Here is a 21264-nt window from a genome sequence, read left to right as displayed (position 1 = left end):
AGCGGAATGAATCATCAACTGATCCAGCACATGTTTACGCAGCGGATGCCCTTCCAGCTGCAACCCATCACTGGGAAACACACATACACTATGGACAATTATAGCTTACCTAATTCACCTAATTAGATTACCTGATTCATGTATTTGGACTGTGGGGAAACTAGAGCACCTGGAGGAAACCCACGCGAACGCTAAGGGAACGTGCAAACTCCACACAGAAATGCCAAGTTCGGATCAGTGACCTTCTTGCTGTGAGGCGACAGCACTACCTGCTGTCACTGTGTCACCTAGTTCAGTGTGGTTTCATTTTCACTGCTGAAAGTCCAAACACTGAAGAGCAAATCCAACGATGCGCAGCTCCACAAGTCCTAAACCAAGCAAGCCAGTGGCGAGGAGCAAACTTCACCAATCAACGAAAGTGAAGGAAAAAAAAATCGAGAAAAATCAGGCTCAGTTGGGCAAAACCATTTCTTTCAGGAATCAGTCTCATGCTCTCTATTCCTCAATGGCCACCACAGCATCAGCTCAGGATACGGCCTGGTCCAGGATTATGGATACCTTGGCATCATCTCTTTACAGTTCTTGGATCATATCAATGGTGCTGCACAATCTCTAGAGCCCTCTGGATGAGGATCCCCAGGTGGAAAAAGAGAATAACACATCACAGAAATTAACTTCCTCTTATCAGAGCGTGATTTTCGAAAACGTACATCATGGGTCTTACACCTGATTCCTGGAGGGCCGCCGCTCTGTACAGTTTTGTTCCAACTCTAATTAAACTAATCAAGGTGTTTAAGGCTACTACACTATTAAGCAGGTGTGAGATGGAGATGGTGGAAGCTAAACTATGCAGAGCTGCAGCCCTCCAGGAATTGAGTTTGAGACCATTGAAGTACACAATTTTTAACCTTCATTTTCAAACATTTTTACACTTATTAGAATATTGCCGTTTCAATAAAAACGCTATAACGTTTAACAACAAATTGATATAAATAAAAGGCATTTTTAGGTAGTTTTAGAAGTCGTAGTCCCATGAAATTAAAATATTTCAATATCAAACATTGAATTACAAAAAAACACTTCATGGGACCTTTAATGTTAAAATATGTTTTGAAAAAATAAAATTAATGTTGCAACTGATATTCTATGTAGAAAACCAAATAAAAGAAATTTGAAATATAAATTAAATAAATGATAGTCAAGCCAATCTGCTAGCGCATCCGCTTACCCTCAAAAAACTGAGCCAATCAGATGGCTGAACGTAAGACACGTGACTCATCCTGGAAGTGAACCCAGAGTGGACGCGCTTCTCGCCGCAGTGAATTTCTTCAGCGGAGTCGGAGCCGCAACAGTGAACAGGCATTGCTATCCCAGGCTTTAGGTATGAAAATTGTAATATTCTACAATTTTTTACATTCTTCACATCATGTTTATGATAATCCCAAACATTTGATGCGTGTAAGAGACGCTGAGCCGGCGTAAGGTGAATTAAACGAAGGCTAATTTTAAATGATATGAAAAGTTGCTGCTTCATGCTGTTATGCAGCTGCTAATGCTAAAGCTAAACACATTCATACAGGAGAAACTGATAGAAGCGCTACAGTTCACCTTTATATTCCAGCACATTTAATATTAAAGTAGTTTTTATTGGTAATTTAATGTATTCGTTATGCTTCATTTGTGTTTGTGTGGAATTTTGCTATTTTCAGCTACTTTCTGTTTCATTTTGTTGCTCAATGAGTGTTTAAGCGCCTTAGATAGTGACAGCAGCACAACAAATATTTTTAACTGAAATAAACTGATATATTTATTAATTATAATGTGTTTTAACTATTAATGTTGAGCATATTTTTCTTGTTTTGCACTATGTTTTATGTATTCATATATGTATTGACAGCAACACAAATACATTACTGATTAATTAATTAATTTTGTAATCTGTTTGCAGGATTTATTTTATTTAGGGCACTATGGTAAGTAACAATTTATTTCTTAATTTTTAATGCGTTTTATTGATTAACAACATTCATAATCATAATTTTTGCTTTATTTTTACAGTCTCGGAGATATGATTCAAGAACGACCATCTTTTCCCCAGAGGGTGAGGGTCTTTATAGGCTGTTTGGTTAAATTATTGTGCGTTTTATTGTTCTGAATGTTGATTATTATTGTTTTAATTATGTTTTGCAGGGCGTCTGTATCAGGTAGAATATGCCATGGAGGCCATCGGGCACGCTGGCACCTGTCTGGGCATCTTGGCCAATGACGGTGTGCTGCTGGCTGCGGAGCGAAGGAACATCCACAAACTGCTGGACGAGGTTTTCTTCTCCGAGAAGATTTACAAACTCAACGAGTGAGTCTTGGGTTTTTTTTTTTTTTTCATATGAGATTTTGAGCATTTGTTTGACTTGAGTATCTTTTACATTGTTAAATGAACACAAATAACCTCCTAGCATTTGAATTTCTCAGTAATAGTTTTGTAAATGAAGATAAATTAATAAAATGTATTATTATTTCTTGTATTGGCGGAATAGCTTTGAAATTAAAGGTGTAGATTTATTTGTTTATTTATTTATTTATTTGTAGACTGATCTATTTATTATTATTATTATTATTTAATCCAAAGCCACTTGATTACAAATGTGGAAGGCACTGTGCAAATGATCATAAAGAGGCAATACACATAAGAAGTGCTACTAATACAAAGATTCTGACATGGTTAGGAAAATAAAAGCTTGGTTTTTTTGTGTGTTTGGGTATTTTTTTGTAAATCTTTTTGGCCTAGTTTTAGGATATAAGCTTGAAATTTATTTCAGTTTGTTTTTAAGTTATTTTAATATGTTTTTGATTAGTTTTAGCTTCTTTTTTTGTCATTTTGCAATATGCACTTGTCATTTTTATTTTTTTATTTTGGGTCTAGTATTTAAAATGTGCTTCAGTTTGTTACTTTTTTAAACTTTTTTTTTAACCTTTGAGGCTGAAATTTTATCTGTGTTAGTCAGTAGTTTTTTCTTATATTTATGCGTTTAAGTATTAGAAATTTTTACTACTTGTACTTTTCGATTTAATTCAAATAGTTATCAATTCTAATTTGACCTTGTTTTTCGTTCAATTTTGATTTATTTCTATTTCTGTGTATGGTCATTGTTAGGTTTTGGTAAAATGTAATGCTTTTTCAGTTAGCTATAAAAGCTTATTTTTAGTTTGCTTTAAAGTTTTCATCAAACATTTATGTCATTTCAGCTTTACTTTAAATGTTTTTAGTCATAAAGTAAGGCATAATGTACATGTAGCCCGTTGTTCTAGCAGAATAAAGCCTGACAGGTTTTTCAGCAGCTGTTGCATAAGACTGAATTGATTAATTCTGCGTAAAGACCTGTCTAGATGTGCATTATCCCACTTGTTTCATGACTTCTTGCCACAAAACTGAACTAAATTAGACATAAAACACTGATCTGAGTTGTAATAATTTACTAAGTCTTTAGTTAGACGTAAAGCATGTAGAAATAAAAACATCTGAATGCAGGCTGTGCTCATTATCCAGGCACAAGATGGCGACAAAAAAGCATGTAAAAAATTTAGGTTATAATGGCTATAGTTGTGTATAAGTCCTATATTTTATCTTTAATAGGAATAACAAAAAATCGATTAAAAGTTAAAAATAGCTTTCAATGTATAATCTCGTATATATTTCCCGCTGGTTTGTGTCTTATTTTTATTATATTTTTTTTACTTTTTTTTTCTTTGTTTAAAATGTGCATAATGTACCACCATTTCTGTATTTTTTCTGATGTTATAAGTTTCAATTCAAAGTTGCTGCAATCTTTATTGTTAACTGGTTTTTGAAATCAATAAAAAAACTGATTATAAGATAGAGGTGTGAACCTACACTGGTCTCACGGTTCAGTTACGATTAACATGCCATCGATTCAGTTAAATTCGATATCACGGTGCATTGACAATGCTTTCCATACACAGTTTTATATTTTCTTCACAGCACAGCAATTCTTGTATTAAAATGTATGAATATATTTATATTTACCATTTGTAATACAATTTTGTCCTTTAATACAAACAGTCAGATATATAAACTGTACCTTTAAAACAACACAAGCGTTTACAGCAAATAAACAAATACAAATATCCAGCTCGCCTTCTGAGCCTTGTCTAGCAAGTTCTGTCGTACAGCCCTTTGATTGGTCACGTACTCAACAGAAAGGGCTGCGATTGGCTCTAACACGCTGGCGCACTTCACAGATGAGTGACATTAGCTATGTTTTCATCCACATATTTTTATGCGCATTTTGCATATGTGCATAGGAAAACCGGTTGATGGTGTTCAATCAAAACTTTCATTTAAATATAGTACCTTGTTTCTTTTAATATGGTAACTGTATTTTTTTTTTTTGCATTTTTAGTTTTTTTTGTTTAAAGTATAGGGAGATTGTTAACATGTGGTTATCTCTACTTTGTTGACCTCAAAGAATGTTATCCGGGTTACAAATGAGAGAGCGCGCAGGGGCGGGGTTTTGTGTGGTGAATGTTTATTGAAGATGTCTCGTATGTGTGCGAGGAGGGAGTTAACGAAATAAAGTATGCTTATTAAATAAACGTGTTTTTTCAACTTTACAGATGAAAACACCATGATGCGCATACATTTTGAAAATGCACATTTAAAACTTGTGCGAATAACTTGAGTAGAAGAAAACCTACGATGGAAACACTTTTACCTCACAAATTTTAGTATGCGCATTTAAAAAGGTCATGTGATTTTGTTATAAGAGATCATGTGATGATGAAAATGTGTGTAAATGGACAAACCAGCAGGCTGAGCACACTGTAAACCATCTGAAATGTTGTTTTGGTCATTCTAAAACGCCTTACTGTTTAAGTGTTACTGTCACTCCAGAATTATTACTGGACCTCCAGAATCCAGAGCATCTGTGCTCCGCGTCCAGACTGCCTTGCGGGATCACTGCATGTCAGGATTGCCTTCTGAGGCGCAAGTCATTTATTAGATGAAGAAAAGATTGATGCAGCTTCTCCTACTGCAGCAAATGCAGTTTTTATTGTTGATATTTGGCGCCAGTTAATCAGGAAGTGACGATTTTGTTCGCTTTGACTCGTTAAATGGAAACGCTGCTTTATTCGCACGTCTTTTATGCGATAATCCAGTTTTGCGCTTTAAGCTCATTCCCATTTTTAGATGGAAACATAGCTAGTGATAAACTGCAGCGGCGATCACAGCTAATCCATGATCGACACGGAGAAAACTCTGCATGCACACGCTCGTGTCGGTATCCAGAAGTAAAGCTGTAACAGCCGAGAGGAGAGGAAAAGTCACGCCAGCAAGAGAGAAAGAAATGGAGTTTACTTTCATTCCCTCAGTCGCAGTGAAATAGGGGCTTCTGCTGAAAGTGTCAAGTGTGAAAGTGTGTTTCGAAGTACCCGCATGAGCCCAGATGTTATTAATTTCAGCAGTTGTTATCTGGGAAAATCATACCTTGGAATGTCGCAATTGACCAATCAGAATCAAGTATTCCAGACAGCCATGTAATCATTTCCTGTAACTCACTGCTGTGTGTTGATTGTGTGATGCAGAGACATGGCCTGCAGTGTCGCAGGAATCACATCAGATGCAAACGTCCTCACGAACGAGCTGAGACTCATCGCACAGAGGTCAGTCAAAAATCACCAAAACACACGACTTTAAAGAAACATTCCTTTTTTTAAATAATGCTCATTTTACAGCTCCCAAAGAGTTTAACAGTTGGGTTTTAGCATTTTTAGCTTAGCATAGATCAACGATGCACCTTCTGCAGTCATTATGGTTGCTTTGTGGGCTGGTCAGATTGGGACGCAGACCAGAAAAAAAGAAGTTTAAAAGAGAGACCCGAATGTCATTGTTTGGTGCCCTACAATCAAATCCCTTTTATTGTCACATCATCTGCAGCATGTGTGCTGTGATGAGTGAAAAGCTTAGGTGCTGGCTTCAGATACAACAACATACAACAGCATACTCCTAAAACAACAGGACAATGTAAAATTGGCAGTGTTGACAGCGATATGTACAATGAATAGGTGTACACATAGTTGTAGGCAGTACTGTTTTAAGTAAGGGTTGGTTTAAGTGCACTGCATGCTACATATTGATGGTGTGCAGTGAGGGGTATGGAAAAGTCTTTGTGTGGTGTGTTAAGTGTTCATCAGCCTGATAGTCTGTGGGAAGAAGCTTTCCTTCAGTCGGCTGGTGCGTGACCGGATGCTGTGGAACCACCTGCTGTGGAACCGTCTGCCTGAGGGTAGCGGAGAGAAAAGTCTATGGCTTGGGTGGCTGGAGTCGCTGATGATTCTCTTGGCTTTCCTCATGCATCGCCTGGTGTAGATGTCCTGGAGGGAGGGAAGCTCACCTCCTACTACACGTCCAGTAGTTAGCACAATCCTATGTAGGCCTTTGCGTTTGCTGCTGCTGCTGTTTCCATACCCAAGAACACCCAAGAACAACAGATGTGGGCGTCAGATTGGACCTGCCGACCGTTCCCAGTAACGCAGACCTTACTGTACTTGATATACTGGTGAATATTACGTTATCCATTCAGCATTATTATATATTTTAGGGCTGCACAAAACATTAACATTGGAATGTGTTTATCCACAATATGGTCAGTTTTGAGTCAAGTTTCTTGTTTGCAGGTGTATTAAAAGAGCCTGAGAATAGTCCCGAACTAGGTAATATCATTGCAGCTGTGGTAAAGCAACAAGTTCCTCGATTATTACGCCAGAATGAGAGTATAGTTACTATAGCCATATCAGCCTAGAAGATAGGGCTGCTCGATTTTGGGAAAAATCATAATCACGATTATTTTGGTCATAATTGTAATCAGGATTATTCCAAACGATTATTAGTTGAAGTCAAAATTATTAGCACTCCTGAGAATTTTTAAAAAATAAATATTTCCCAAATTATGTTTGACATATTAACGAATTTTAATAGTATTTGCTCTAATGAAAGGGTTATTTGTTTTGTTTTGGCTAGAGTAACAGCAGATTTAAATATTTTGAAACCTCTTTTAAGGTCATTATTATTAGCCCCTTTAGGCAATATATATTTTTGATTGTCTGCAGAAGAATCTACTGTTATACAATGACTTGCCTAATTACCCTAATTAAGCCTTTGAATCACACTTTGAATTTTAATGTTTGTATTTAAAAAATATCTACTAAAATATAAAGTACTGTCATCATAGCAAAGATAAAATTAATCAGTTATTAGAAATGAGTTATTAAAACTACTATGTTTAGAAATGTGTTGAAAAAAAAACTTCTTTCCATTTAAACAGAAATTGTGGAGGAAAAGGGTTGCTAATATTCAGGAGGGCTAATAGTTCTGACTTCAACTGCATATATACAGTTATTTTCCACCCTGCAAAGAAAAGAGAAATACATACAATAAAATAAAATATGAAACAAACTGCTTTAAGCATCTTCACTGTAAGAAAAACACTTTAGCTACAAAAGTCCTTCAGTCAAGAGGGAGAGGGGTTGTATTAATCATGATAAAACAGGTGGCAGCTGTGCTCTGTCTCTTTAATGGTTTCACTTTCATGCGTCTTTTGATTCTCAACTCGTTTGTTTATTACACAAATGAGGGTTAATATGAATAATCACTAAACACTGCGTTTTGACATCTATTTGAACATTAAAGCGCTAAAGTTAATGACTTTAGATGTGTGTGCTCTTTGCTCGTCGCAATGTGCGAATGAGACCAAGTGCTGACCGCATATGCTTCTGACTGTCTGTGCGCCGCACACACACGCACATAAGCATGAGGTCTTTCGTGCTTTTAAGAGCAACAAGGGAGGATAACTGGAAAGGGGGCGGTAAATAATGGAATAATCGTTTATCTCGATTAATGGTTTTTTATAATCGTTAGAAGCCGTAATCGAAATCGGATTTTCGATTAATTGCACAGCCCTACTAGAAGATAGCAACTTTTGTCAGTCTTAGTACATGATGTAACTACAGAAGAGTCAATCTTTTAAATAGGAAAACTATCAAAACTCTTTGGCCATTTTTGAGTGAATGCTAACGGTCTAATCTGATTCAATAACTTATGCTAAGCTAAGCTAAACATGCTCGTGCCAGACCTGGAGAGTGGCTGAATGGATTCAAAAATGGTAAAACTGAACTGTTCAACTATAGGAGTGTAGTAAAATGAGCATATATCCAAAGAAAGTGGAGTGTTCCTTTAAATGATCTTACTTTAATAAATGAGAGTGAATATATGAACATTTGTAGAGTCATAAATGTGCAATATTCAGGTACCTGCTGCAGTATCAGGAGCCCATTCCCTGTGAGCAGCTGGTGACAGCTCTGTGTGACATTAAACAGGCCTACACGCAGTTTGGAGGTGCAGCAGTCAGCATTTTTACATTATTAAGAATTTCTGGCATGATGAGTTCACTTGTCTATGTGCAGTCGAATGTAAAACGTGTGTGTTTTGTCAGGTAAGAGGCCTTTCGGTGTGTCTCTGCTTTATATGGGATGGGACAAACACTACGGTTTCCAGCTCTATCAGAGTGACCCCAGCGGAAACTACGGAGGCTGGAAAGCCACGTGCATCGGCAACAACAGCGCAGTGAGTGAACCCTTTCTGTAAATGTTCTTTGAACCCGCTTAAATGATCTAAGATGATTTGGCAGATCCTGGATCTTTTAATCTTGATAACTGATCTCTGGCTAATTTTGTTCTTCAAACGAGTTCGTGAATTACTTTAAAATGTCTGGATGAACTGATATGAGATCGCTGCCTGTGTTGTGAAGGACAGAGCTATCGATCTTCGAAATCTTAATGAGCAATGCAACAATTGGCTGACAGCACAGCTACGTAATGACATCATCTGATTAATATTCAATTATCCATGCAAGTGAAATTATACAAATATTTGCAGTTAATGGTTTGTTAAATATGATGCGCAATAACTTTACACCTTTGTTGTGGGCTGCAGACTTTACAGTTTCTTGTGTCAAGAGTATTTAGCAATTTTAGTTTTACATTTAGAGTGTATTTTCTTTATTATAGTAGCCTAGGCCTATTCAAGTTTTTAATGGGTGTAAGGAATAACTGGCTGTTTCAATTAATTTTGCATCAGAAAAGCATTTAGATATTGGTAAAGGTGTCTGCAACTTTTGCGACGCATTTAATCCCAACAGATGAGCTGTCAAACGTGTGCATGACTGCATAGATTATTCCTTTACAAAACAGTCGAATATTGTGCTTGTCTAGTATCATACACAGATTGTACTAAAGCTGGGCGGTACCTTAAAATAGTGCGCTTTGTATCTAAAAAGTCTGTATTAAAACATTTTCTTATTGAATCTCTTGGGAAGAACCACCCCATGTACTTTTATTTTGGAGTGCAGATTGCATAAGTTTTATATATTAATATTTTTAATATAACTTATAAACTTCAACTATACATGTATATTTTTTTATTTCTATCTATTTTACTATTTTTTCAAGTGCATTTAACTAGAACTGTAAGAAAATAAGAGCATTTAGCACATACTTTCAGTATAACCTTTGCTTGAAATGACCTGATCTCATCCTGTTTATATGAAATAAGCAGGTTTGAGCTACCAGACCTGTTGCTATGACAACAACTCTCAGATGAGTTTTGAAGAACGAAACGATCCTGGATCATGTCAAATCCTAAATGACCAAATCCAGCTAATTGAGTATTCCACGTACGAAGAACAGACCCCTGTTTGAGCTAATGATTCTTTTTAAGTTTTGGTGGGTTTTGCCCCTTGTTTTTTATTTATTTATTTATGTTTTATACATGTTCCTACTTTGTGTGCATGTTTTTAAGTTTGAATAACTTTTAAGCATTTTGGTTAGATATAATTGTTAGTTTTATTTTTTTTAATATTATTCAATATGCTTTTACATTCAGTTTCTTTTATGTAATTTTTGTATTTTTTGTTGATTTTTTATATATATATATATATATATATATATATATATATATATATATATATATATATATATATTTATATATATATATATATATATATATATAATTTATTTATTTATTTATTTTTGGTCATTTTAGTATTTAATTGAGTTACTTGTCAATGTAAATAATTTTTATTTGTATTTGAATTTATTTATACTTAAATTTTTATTTATTTTTCAAATTTTTGTACTTGTAAAAGGATAATGCAGTTAGTTGTTAAGGTATATTAAATATAATTTAGTAATTAATGTGCTCATGGGATTTTTTTATTTTTTTTTAAATGTACGTTTATCTTTATTTTAGTATTTTAGTAATATTTGTATGCACGATCATTGCAGGTTATTGTCGGCTAATTTTATCTGGTATTTTCGTTTTAAGTTTTAGTGTTTCTTTTCTTTTTTTTGCATGATCTTTTCTTTTTATTTTTAGTAACTTCATTTATAGTATAGTAATTTTTATATCTATTTTTTATGCTTATTTATTTTTATGAATGAAATTTTTTGTAGTTTTTCAATTTTTACTTTTTATATAATTTATTTTGTAATTTTATTTCTTAATTTGGATTATTTAGTCTTGAATTTATATATTTATTTATTGTTTTATTTGTATTTGTTTTAGGACATCACAGTTAGTTGTCAGGGTTTATTTTATTTACATTTTAAGATTTGGTTATTTATGTGCTTATGGATTTTTTTTATCTATATTGTAATATTTTAGTCATTTTTGTATGCACACTCATTTCAGTTAGGTATCAAGGTTTATTTCAAGTAAATGCAATTTTAATTGTGTTTTTGGAATTTGTTTTTTCAATTTCAAAGACAGTCATAAGTGTCAACTTATGGTTTTCATTTATATCCACGCAGGTTGCTTCAGTTCTTTTTGCCTTTTTATGAAATTAACAAGACATCGCCACTACGTTTGAATTCTCATTTGTTTAAAGCTATGCTACTGAAATATCTTCTGTAATAATGTCATGATTCAACCAGTAGATGGCGACAACAGACCTGCCCTAAATCCACCATTTCTGCTGTCACCTAAAGAACAAATGCTGTCAAAACACTTCAGAGACTGAATGAGTCTGTGTGTGTGTTTGTGTGTGTGTTCAGGCTGCTGTGTCAATGCTGAAGCAGGACTATAAAGAGGGAGAGATGACTCTGTCTGCGGCCCTCGCTCTCGCCGTCAAAGTGCTGAACAAGACTATGGACGTCAGCAAGCTCTCGGCAGAGAAAGGTGTGTGCTTGGCAGACACGGAGAGGGAATAAATGTTTTAGCGTGCAGACCGATGCTGCTCGTTTGAGGAAGAGAGCAGACTTGTGCATTATGAATGATCATGACACTATATACAGGCACACAGTCCATCTGAGCGCTCAGAGTAATGTAGATGCTCACGTGCCGGACCACAGACACTGCAAAGCTGTCATGCAGCTACTGTTTTAACAATAACATATAGTGTGACATGATTTTCTTGTCAATTTTATGCGCATGAAGTGTTATTGATCATTTTTGGTTTTACTTTTAACTTCAACTTTTTATTTACATATTTACCTGCAAGTTGAATTCCCCAAAGGGCTTCACATAAGATGTAGAAAAGTAAAATATTTACAACAACAAAGTACAAACATTAAATAAATAAAAAAACGTCTTGCTTGTATTTATACACTCACTGGCCACTTTATTAGGTACACCTTACTAGTACCGGGTTGGACCCCTTTTGACTTTAGAACTGCCTTAATCCTTCGTGGCATAGATTCAACAAGGTACTGGAAATATTCCTCAGAGGTTTTACTCCATATTGACATGAGGGCATGACGCAGTTGCTGCAGATTTGTCGGCTGCACATCCATGATGCGAATCTCCCGTTCCACCACATCCCAAAGGTGCTTTATTGGATTAAGATCTGGTGATTGTGGAGGCCATTTGAGTACAGTGAACTCATTGTCATGTTTAAGAAGACAATCTGAGATGATTCACGCTTTTATATGATTGGCGGATTATTTGCGTTAACGAGGAGTTGGACAGATGTACCTAATAAAGTGGTTGGTCAGGCTATAATTTTTATATAATAGAAATGCATGCATATCAAAATTATTATATTTATAATTAATATGCATTCATTTATGTATTATTATTTTCCTGTCTATATACTTATTGAATGCTCCTGCAGTGCTTTAGATTGTGTTCGTGTTTTTTTGCGAAATCATTTATTTAAAAAAACATTTAATTAATATGCATATATTTATTTATTATTGATTAAATTATAAAATGTTTTGTATTGTATTCATAAATGTATTTATTTATTGAATAAAAAAAAAACTAAATCGGTTTCATATATGGGTTTAGGCTGAGTTTTAAAAAAATATAATAAAAAAACTACTAAAATTTAAATATCTCAAATTTAAGCTTTAATAATTGACAGAAAATTTGTTTCCTAAGTATTAAATTATTTTAAACAGGCCTTAATTGTCCTGTCCATATATTCATTTAAATGCTCCTGCAGTGCTTTAGTCTGTATTTTGAAGTTTTGTGTTGTTTGTTTTTTTCTTTTGATTTTTGTGGTTGTGTAGTTCTTTTGCTAGTCAAAATATGGCATGTATTACTGCTATAAATGAGACCAACATCATGAAATACACTTAAAAATTAGATTTGCTGTTTGTTCAACCTGCTTATTTAAAATCAGCTGAAGCTACATTTTTTTGGGGGGACAAATTAATGTATGTTCAATTCAAATATGCAAAAACTAATAAGCTAACTCAATTCCTTCATATTCCTACACAAATCGATTGCATGGAACCCCACAATTTTTACAGAGAGTAGGTCATGATGACAAATGATGCCAAAATTGATTGCAATTAAAATTATTCAGGGACAAAATGATTTGATCTGATTTTATTCCCTTTTTCTCCTGTTCATTTCTGCAGTTGAGATCGCTACACTGACACGAGAGAACGGCAAGACCAAAATCAAAGTCCTCAAGCAGAAAGAAGTGGAAGAGCTCATCAAGAAACACGAAGCGGAAGAAGCCAAAGCTGAGAAGGACAAGAAAGAGAAAGAACAGAAGGAGAAAGACAAATAAAACGCCTGCACTTGTTTTCTACTGAAATGCAAACGCCCGCTGGGATTCGTAAAAAAGTTCATATTGCTCTGTCTGTCCATCTGTCGATTTCTTTATTAAACACAAAACGAAAAGAGAAATTTGTTGTTTTCATTTCTAATGATCTAATGTATGCCCTGAGTGCATCACACAACACCCTACAGCTGGTGGATTAATGTTGAATAATGGATATGTTTAAGCGTTCATCTGGAAATGCCTGCTGCTAATGTGTGTTGTGTAACTGAGTTTTTAGGCTGCTGTGTGTCGAGAATACTTTGTTGCCCAGATGTCCATACCATATCATATATAAGTCATTTGTAGTACTGTAGTTGTACTTGTTGTACTTGTAGTACTTGTTCAAACAATCTAAAGTTGGTATTAATATTGTATTCATGAATAATACATTTAAAACCCTTTAAATTTATATATATTTCTATTTCTATTGAAGTAATATTCTATTATTATTCTGGGGTCACCAAACTTGTTCCTGAAGGGCCGGTGTCCTGCAGATTTTAGCTGCAACCCTAATCAAACACACCTGAACAAGCTAATCAAGCTCTTACTAGGTATACTTGAAACACCCAGGCAGGTGTGTTGAGGCAAGTTGGAGCTAAACCCTGCAGGGACACCGGCCCTCCTGGACCGAGATTGGTGACCCCTGCTTTTAATGCATAAACAGGCTCCATAACAACATATAACAAGTAAATAGTAATTCAATACAACTATTTTGACTACTGTTAGCAAATACATCCTTAAAACAGTTTTACTGCAGGTTACCATAGTGAATTATGGAAATAATACTTTAAAGAAAACCATTTTCTGTGTTTTATATAAGACTCTCGTAATCAAATAGATATATTTACAGGGCCAAGGGTGCCCAAACTCGGTCCTGAAAGGCAGGTGTGCTGCATAGTTCCAACCCCAATCAAACACACCTGAACCAGTTAATAAAGCTCATTTGGTATACAAACACTTCCAGGCTGGTGTGTTAAATGAAGTTGTAACTAAACTATGCAGGACACCGGCCCTTCAGGACCGAGTTTGGACACCCCTGGCTTAGGCAGTTATTTAATCTTTGACTGAGGTGTTGTTGTATTTTGCGCGTTTTTCAAGAAGCGCGGGAATATTATGCACGTGTTGCGTAAGCGCGCGAAAAGATTATAGCCTCCGAGGTCAGACCTGCACGCAACGAGAAGCTCGCACAGTAACCCAACAACACAGAAATGTTAACGTTTTACACACTCAGAGAATTTAGGTCATTTTTATGGACTAAGATTGTCATGATGTAACCCAGCACGGATCGTTAAGTGCTAATGGCCTGCAGGTCTGTACTGTTCTCAGCGACAGACGCTCTTCAACAGAAGTCAACAGAAGTCAGTCAGCGTTTGAATGGAGGTACATCTGGGTTTCAGAGGGTTTCATAACCATTATTATTTCATGTTTAGTGATGGATAACGAATTTGTATTTTTGAGATATATTGCAGTAAAATTGTAGTCTGCTAGCTGTGAGGTTGATTAATATGTTAGTGTAGCCTACCATTACGACCTGGTTTTGCTAACAATAAGCACAAATTTTGGTCAAACAATGGTAACAATTTAACTGATTTTGCTACATTATTTATTGTTTAACCATGGTATGTGTTGTAAAACTGGTTATATCCACATTTTCTTGTGTAACTCGAGACAGTATTGTTTACTATATTCAAGTTTAGCCATACAAAACAGCTCATTATGCTGCTTAATATTTGGATTTCCTTTTATTCATTTCCCTTTAAATGTATTGGAGCAATTCCGTGTAAATGTCAATTTTGGCATGAAAAAAAAAAAATTAAGTTTACACCAAAATACACAAACCGTTTCTGTTTTTTTTTTGTTTGTTTTTTTTTGTGTGAACAAGTACACAGCACTTCTGAAATACTCAAAAATGCATGTCAATGTTTTCAAACTACTCCATTTGATTTTACAAAGTCACACAAGTGGCAATTTCACATCGGTCACATCCATAACGGAGAGATGTCACATGCATAACGACACTTTTTTTTTTATTTTTTAGAAATATTAAATTAAATAAAACCCAATTATTTTTGTTCTATAGAGAGTCGACTCCTATTCTTTTGATTTGTATTATTATTTTTTGGGTTGTGCAGTTTAATTTACAGAATTTCTACAAAGTATGTTTTAAACCAGGGGTCACCAACATGGTGCCCGTGGGCACCAGGTAGCCCGCCAGGTACACATGAATTGCCCGCTGGCCTGTTTTAGAAAATAGCTCACCATAGCACCACATATGGGTAAGCTGCATCTAATATTTTTATAGGTATTATTTTTTTAATCACACTTGCATTGGTGTAAATTTGAAAATTACTTTAAGTTATATATTAAAAAAAACTTTAGAAACAATTTCAGACAAATGAAGAGTTGCAAATTGATATTTATCTACCTTGTTAAATCATTGTTGACAACTACTGTGACAAATCATTAACATGATCAATGTCTTCACAAAGATTAATATTATTAGTTATTAATAATAACATATAATTAAAAGTAAATTAAGAAAAATGTGTTATTTAATAACTGGTAGCCCTTCATACTAATCCGTACCCAAGAAGTAGCTCTCAGTTTCCAAAAGGTTGGTGACCCCTGCTGTAAACTGTAAACTCGCAGACTTTTTGTCACATCCATAACGCATGTTTATTTTCCTCATTTATAGTGCGAAACATGTTTACAGATTGATATTTTTCTGATCTCATAACTCTGGTCAGTTGTTCTGGAAAGTATAAACAGATGTTTGAATATAATGTTAACAAATACTTTCTATGTGAGTTTATGTTTTGAGTTTTTACTGCAATTGTCACATGCATAACGCTGGAATTGCTCATTGCCATAAACATGGTTTATAGCGCAAGTAGTTTGACCCTTTATTGCCGTTTGTTAATGGTCATTTAGCCACAGCGGAAGTCACATTCACAGAAAAAAAAGAGCTTTCTTCAACATTGTCAAACAAGGTGGATAAATGGTTAAGCAAAATAAAATAATGGGTAATTTTTGTAATAGTTAACGTCAAAATATTAAGATTTAAAAACTGTTTAAGCATACGACTTTCTTATAGTTAACATCAATAAACATATTTAACGTACAATTTCTTGTATAAGACTCTATTATGAATAAACTAAATGAGCATCGTCTCTTTAGTCTTAAACAATACACAAAACGCATACTGCCTTTTTTAGCAGTTTCATTTTAATCATGCTCCTACTTTTAAAACATACAATGATTTCTGGCTTTAAACAATTCAAAATATATAAATTTTAACTTAAGTGGCATTTGAGAGCTACAGCCAAGAAGAATGTTACCACACTTTTAGTAAAATAGTTTATTTTTTTAAATAATTGTTTTTGTAATCTTTTTAATATTAAGATGGGAGTGCGTGAAAATTTTGCTTAAGTATATGACTTATTTTACAATTAATGTCGTTAATAATGTACTGTTTTATTTTCGTATAAGACTATGAACAAGCTAAATAATACACAAACTCTGTCTAAAATACTGTCTTTATTAGCGATTTCATTTTAATCATGCTCATATTTTTAAAACCTTCATTAATTATTTGCAAGTTTTAAACAATGACAAAAATATATATTTTAACTTAAGTGGCATTTGAGAGTTACAACCAAGAAGAATGTATAACAAAGACCCCAAAGAGGGTGAGTATTTACCACACTTACTGTAGTTTTAGTAGTGTAATAATATCAGCTTTGGACTATTGAAGTTTTGTTTGTTTTATCAGCATTATCAGACATTTTATTTTGTCTTTCAGCTTGTTTATGGAAAACTGGCTTACTGGTGGACGCCAAAATAAAGGCAAGTCATGATGTCTATATTTTGTGTTTTATTTGGACATAAGCAAAAAAAAAAAGGTAACCTCCTTATTTTTCTTGTAAAAGTGAAGGGCAGCCGTTATAGCTAAGACACAGTCCCGTTTACTTGCATTAAAGTTTAGCCCTATCAAACAGCTCGTCATGTTGCTTGATGTTAGTATTTTCTTTTATTAATTTACTTCATTTATTGCCATAAACATGGTTTGTAGCACAAGTGCTCATTTACCCTCACCGTAAGTCACAATCACAGAAAAGAGCAATTTCCACAGTCAAATAAGGTGGATAAATGATGGTCAACTGACCAAAAAAACAACACTTTAGTATAATACTTCATATATAAATTTAAATAACTGTTTTTGTAATATTAAGATGGTAGTGCATGAAACATTTGCTTAAGTATATGACTTATTTAACCATTAATGTCTTCAATAGTGTACTGTTTTTATTTTGCATGAGACTGTTATAAACAAGCTAAATAAAACACAAACTGTCTAAAATACTGTATTTTATTAGCGATTTTGTTTTAATCATGCTCATATTTTTTAAAACCTTCATTAATTATTATCAAGTTTTAAACAATGAAAAAAAAAATATATATATTTAAACATAAGTGGCATTTGAGAGCTACAACCAAGAAGAATGTATTACAAATGTATTACTTACTGTAGTTTTAGTAGTGTAATATCAGCTTTGGGCTACTGAAGTTTTTTTTTTTGGTTTATCAACATTATCAGACATTTTATTTTTGTCTTTCAGCTTGTTTATGGAAAACTGGTTTACTGTTGGAAGGCAAAATAAAGGCAGGTCATGATGTTTATATGTTTGTGTGTGTTTTTTTTGGACAATAGGAAAAAAAAGTTAAAGGTAACCTCCTTATTTTTCTTGTAAAAGTGAAGCGCAGCCGTTATACTTGAATCGACACAGTCCAGTTTACTTTGTTTTTTGTTTTGTATAAGACTCCTATTATGAACAAGCTAAATGATCATTGTTTCTAGTCTAAAACGAAACATACTGTCTTCTTTTATCATGCTCATATTTGTAAAACATTCAATGATTTCTGGCTTTAAACAATCCACACACACACACATATACATATATATATATATATATATATATATATATATATATATACATATATATATACACACACACACACACACACACACACACACACACACACACACACACACACACACACACACACACATATATATATATGCTTTTTTTTACATGGCATTTGAGTGCTACAGCCAAGAAGGTGGTATAACAAAGACCATAAAGAGGGTGAGTATATTTACCACACTTACTGTAGTTTTAGTAGTGTAATATCAGCTTTGGACTACTGAAAGATGTTTTTTTTTTTTTTTATCTACATTATCAAACATTTTTGTCTTTCAGCTTGTTTATGGAAACTGTTTTATTGGTGAACCAAAAAAGAAGGCAAGTCCTGATGTTTATTTTTTCTTGTGTGTTTTATTTGGACATAAGGAAAAAAAGTTCAAGGTATACAAGTGTAGATTGTCATTAAATGATTTCACTCTAAACCCTATACACTACAAAAATCAATCCATCAATCAATATAGACAAAATAATATTGTAGATAAAAATAAAATTTAAGTGAATAAACAACAAAAACAAACAAACATTCTCTAAAAGCTTATTGTCACAGCCCATGAGGAAAGGTAAGATCTATTTACACATGCAAAACCTAAAGGCCACCCTGCCGAGAAGTCTGAATTCACTGAACACCTATCATTTCCACAGAGATGACCCAGAATGGAGGAAACAGAGGCTTCTGCTCCAGGGAATGTTTTTGCATGTTTTACCTGACTGCGCCGGGGTTTACCTGCTAATCTGAAGGTGCTGCTACCTGTCTTATCTGAATGAAACTTGAGGCGGCGTTCACTCTGAATGGAGCCCATTTTCTTTGGCAAGTATATGTCAAGTTCACTAAACACTGCAAGACATCTTAACGACTCAAATTACATCTCCGCAATGCGCCGTGGACTGAATTGCTTGTGTTTTCCTAAAGTGCTTGTGTTAAACCCCTGAGGGCCAGAGGGTGGGGTTGGTTTACTCTCATGAATTGTGAAGACAAACGGTGTTATGGACTATGGTAAGACTCAGAGCATCTGCTAAATAAAAATGAGGACCTAATTGACGTCATTCTTCACGTACAAGCGTGCACCGCCACATGAATCTTTTTGGCTTGGATTTTTCACTTTTGATTTTCCGATCTCATTCATAATTTATTTTAAGCCATTAAAAACAGCTGCTTAATTATATTATTCAACTTTTTACATATAGTCATGAACACTCTTGATTGTAGAGTGAGTTCACTACCTGACTGAAGTCTTGTCCCCTATCCAGGTTTTAGGAACAGCAAATAATAATTTGACTTCTAGTTGATCGTTTGGTATCAGAAGTGGCTTATATGAAAGGCAAAGGCCTCTAGATTACGCTTATTTACCACAATAAAATATGATCATTTCCTGATTTTTAATTATTTAATTAGGACAATAAGGTCTGACTTTGCTTAGACTTATTAAAGTCATCTGGAATGGCAAAGAAAGCGTCCTTGCAGGACTCCCAGAGTTCATCAAGATTCTTTGGATTCATCTTCAATGCCTCCTCCTTCATCTTACCCCAGACGTGCTCAATAAGGTTAATGTCTGGTGACTCGGCTGGCCAATCCTGGAACACCTTGACCTTCTTTGCTTTCAGGAACTTTGATGTGCAGGCTGAAATATGATAAGGAACAATATCCTGCTGAAGAATCAGCCCTCTCCTGTGGTTTAGGTCACACAAATGTCTTGATACCTCAGGCTGTTGATATTGCCGTCCACTCTGCAGATCTCTTCCATGCCCCCATACTGAATGTAACCCCAAACCATGATTTTTCCCTTCACCAAACTTGACTGATTTATGTGAGAATCTTGGGTTCATTCGGTTTCCAATAGGTCTTCTATTTTGGGATAATTGGGATGCAGCTCAACAGATGATAAATCTGGAAAATCTACCTTCTGGCACTTTTAGAAATGATCAACTAGAAGTCAAGACATTATTTGTTGCTCTTACAACTGGGATCCACGACAAGACTGTTTCTGCCGTTTATTATTCCTCCCATAGGAAACTCAATTAAAAGTTATAAAACAATCGCAAAAAAACAAGCGCACTTCCGCACCACACAATAAGGTCAATAGTTTTTTTTTTTTTTTAAATAGAATGGTTCATCACTAACATGCTCATGCATCTAGAAGCGTTCAAGTCTGTTTTTTTTAAAGAATAAACAGACCTGGCCGATCGACTTCAATTCAAAGGATTTGTGAAAAGCAAACCTCACAACCAGACTAAGATAAACGTCAACTAAATTTAAACATAAGTGCATTGTTGGGGTCTGGAATGATGCGATGGTGTTTTTATTAAACTCAAACTAGAATGCTGCGAAACGTCCAGTATTTTCGACTTCTTAGAATAAAGCCATTGGTTGCATGATGATGATGATGGGTGGATATAAACACACTTTTATTATCATTTTAATTATTTAAAGTGGGAACTTTCACGTACAGTTAAAGACAAAATTATTAGCCCTCCTGTGAAGGTTTAATTCTTTTAGAGAGTTTACTTGCGGGAGTTCATTGGCATTTTCCCGCACGTGAATTCTGACCAATCGATAAGCAGTTTAGGAACTATGTTTAACAACATTTGGCCAATGAGTGATGAGGATTTTGTCAGATGAGCGGATTTTGGTTCTTTTCAACTGGTTCAGACCAAAGCCAGCAGTGTGGTGTGAAAACAAGCCATAGACGGCAAAAAAAAAAATGCAACAATGTGTCATTTATTGCCCTTGGTCCAGACCAAATGAAGCGAACTACAGATGTAAAAGCACCCTTAGATTAATTGGGCAAGTCACTGGACAACAGTGGTTTGTTCTGTAGCCAATTCATATCTTCTTAAGGGGGCTAATAATATTGATCTTAAACAAAAAAAACCTATAAAAATTAAAAATAGGGCTGGGCGATACGGCAAAAATGTCATATCGATAATTATTTTCCATATAGAACGATAACGCTATATATTTCAATATATAAATTGTTAGTCCAGATTTAAAAGAGTACCCCAACAATGACTGAAGCCACAAAAAAAATAGATATTAAATAAAACATTTTCGGCCAATAAATTGTCGGTGGCCGAAAATTCGGTGCATCTCTAATATCAACACACTTTTAGATTTTCATTGTTGCACATTACTGCTGTGTGATTGGCTCCGAGATCAA

The 21264-nt window shown here is 34.5% G+C and overlaps 1 protein-coding gene across 1 annotated transcript; it reads left to right on the top strand.

The window, feature by feature from the left end:
• Positions 1 to 1317: 1317 nt before the first annotated feature.
• psma4 (proteasome 20S subunit alpha 4) lies at positions 1318 to 13198 on the top strand. Its single transcript, NM_214697.1, is given in 9 exon segments — positions 1318 to 1381; positions 1949 to 1973; positions 2059 to 2101; positions 2191 to 2353; positions 5602 to 5679; positions 8322 to 8410; positions 8508 to 8638; positions 11125 to 11248; positions 12937 to 13198. Coding segments are annotated over 8 exon segments (786 nt in total). The 5' UTR covers positions 1318 to 1381; positions 1949 to 1970; the 3' UTR covers positions 13092 to 13198.
• Positions 13199 to 21264: the final 8066 nt, after the last annotated feature.

The sequence above is a fragment of the Danio rerio genome, chromosome 25 (assembly GCF_049306965.1).
Source record: "Danio rerio strain Tuebingen ecotype United States chromosome 25, GRCz12tu, whole genome shotgun sequence".
Classification (NCBI taxonomy): Eukaryota; Metazoa; Chordata; class Actinopteri; order Cypriniformes; family Danionidae; genus Danio; species Danio rerio.
Note: the sequence above shows the minus strand (reverse complement) of the source record. Positions and strands in the feature narration are given on the sequence as shown.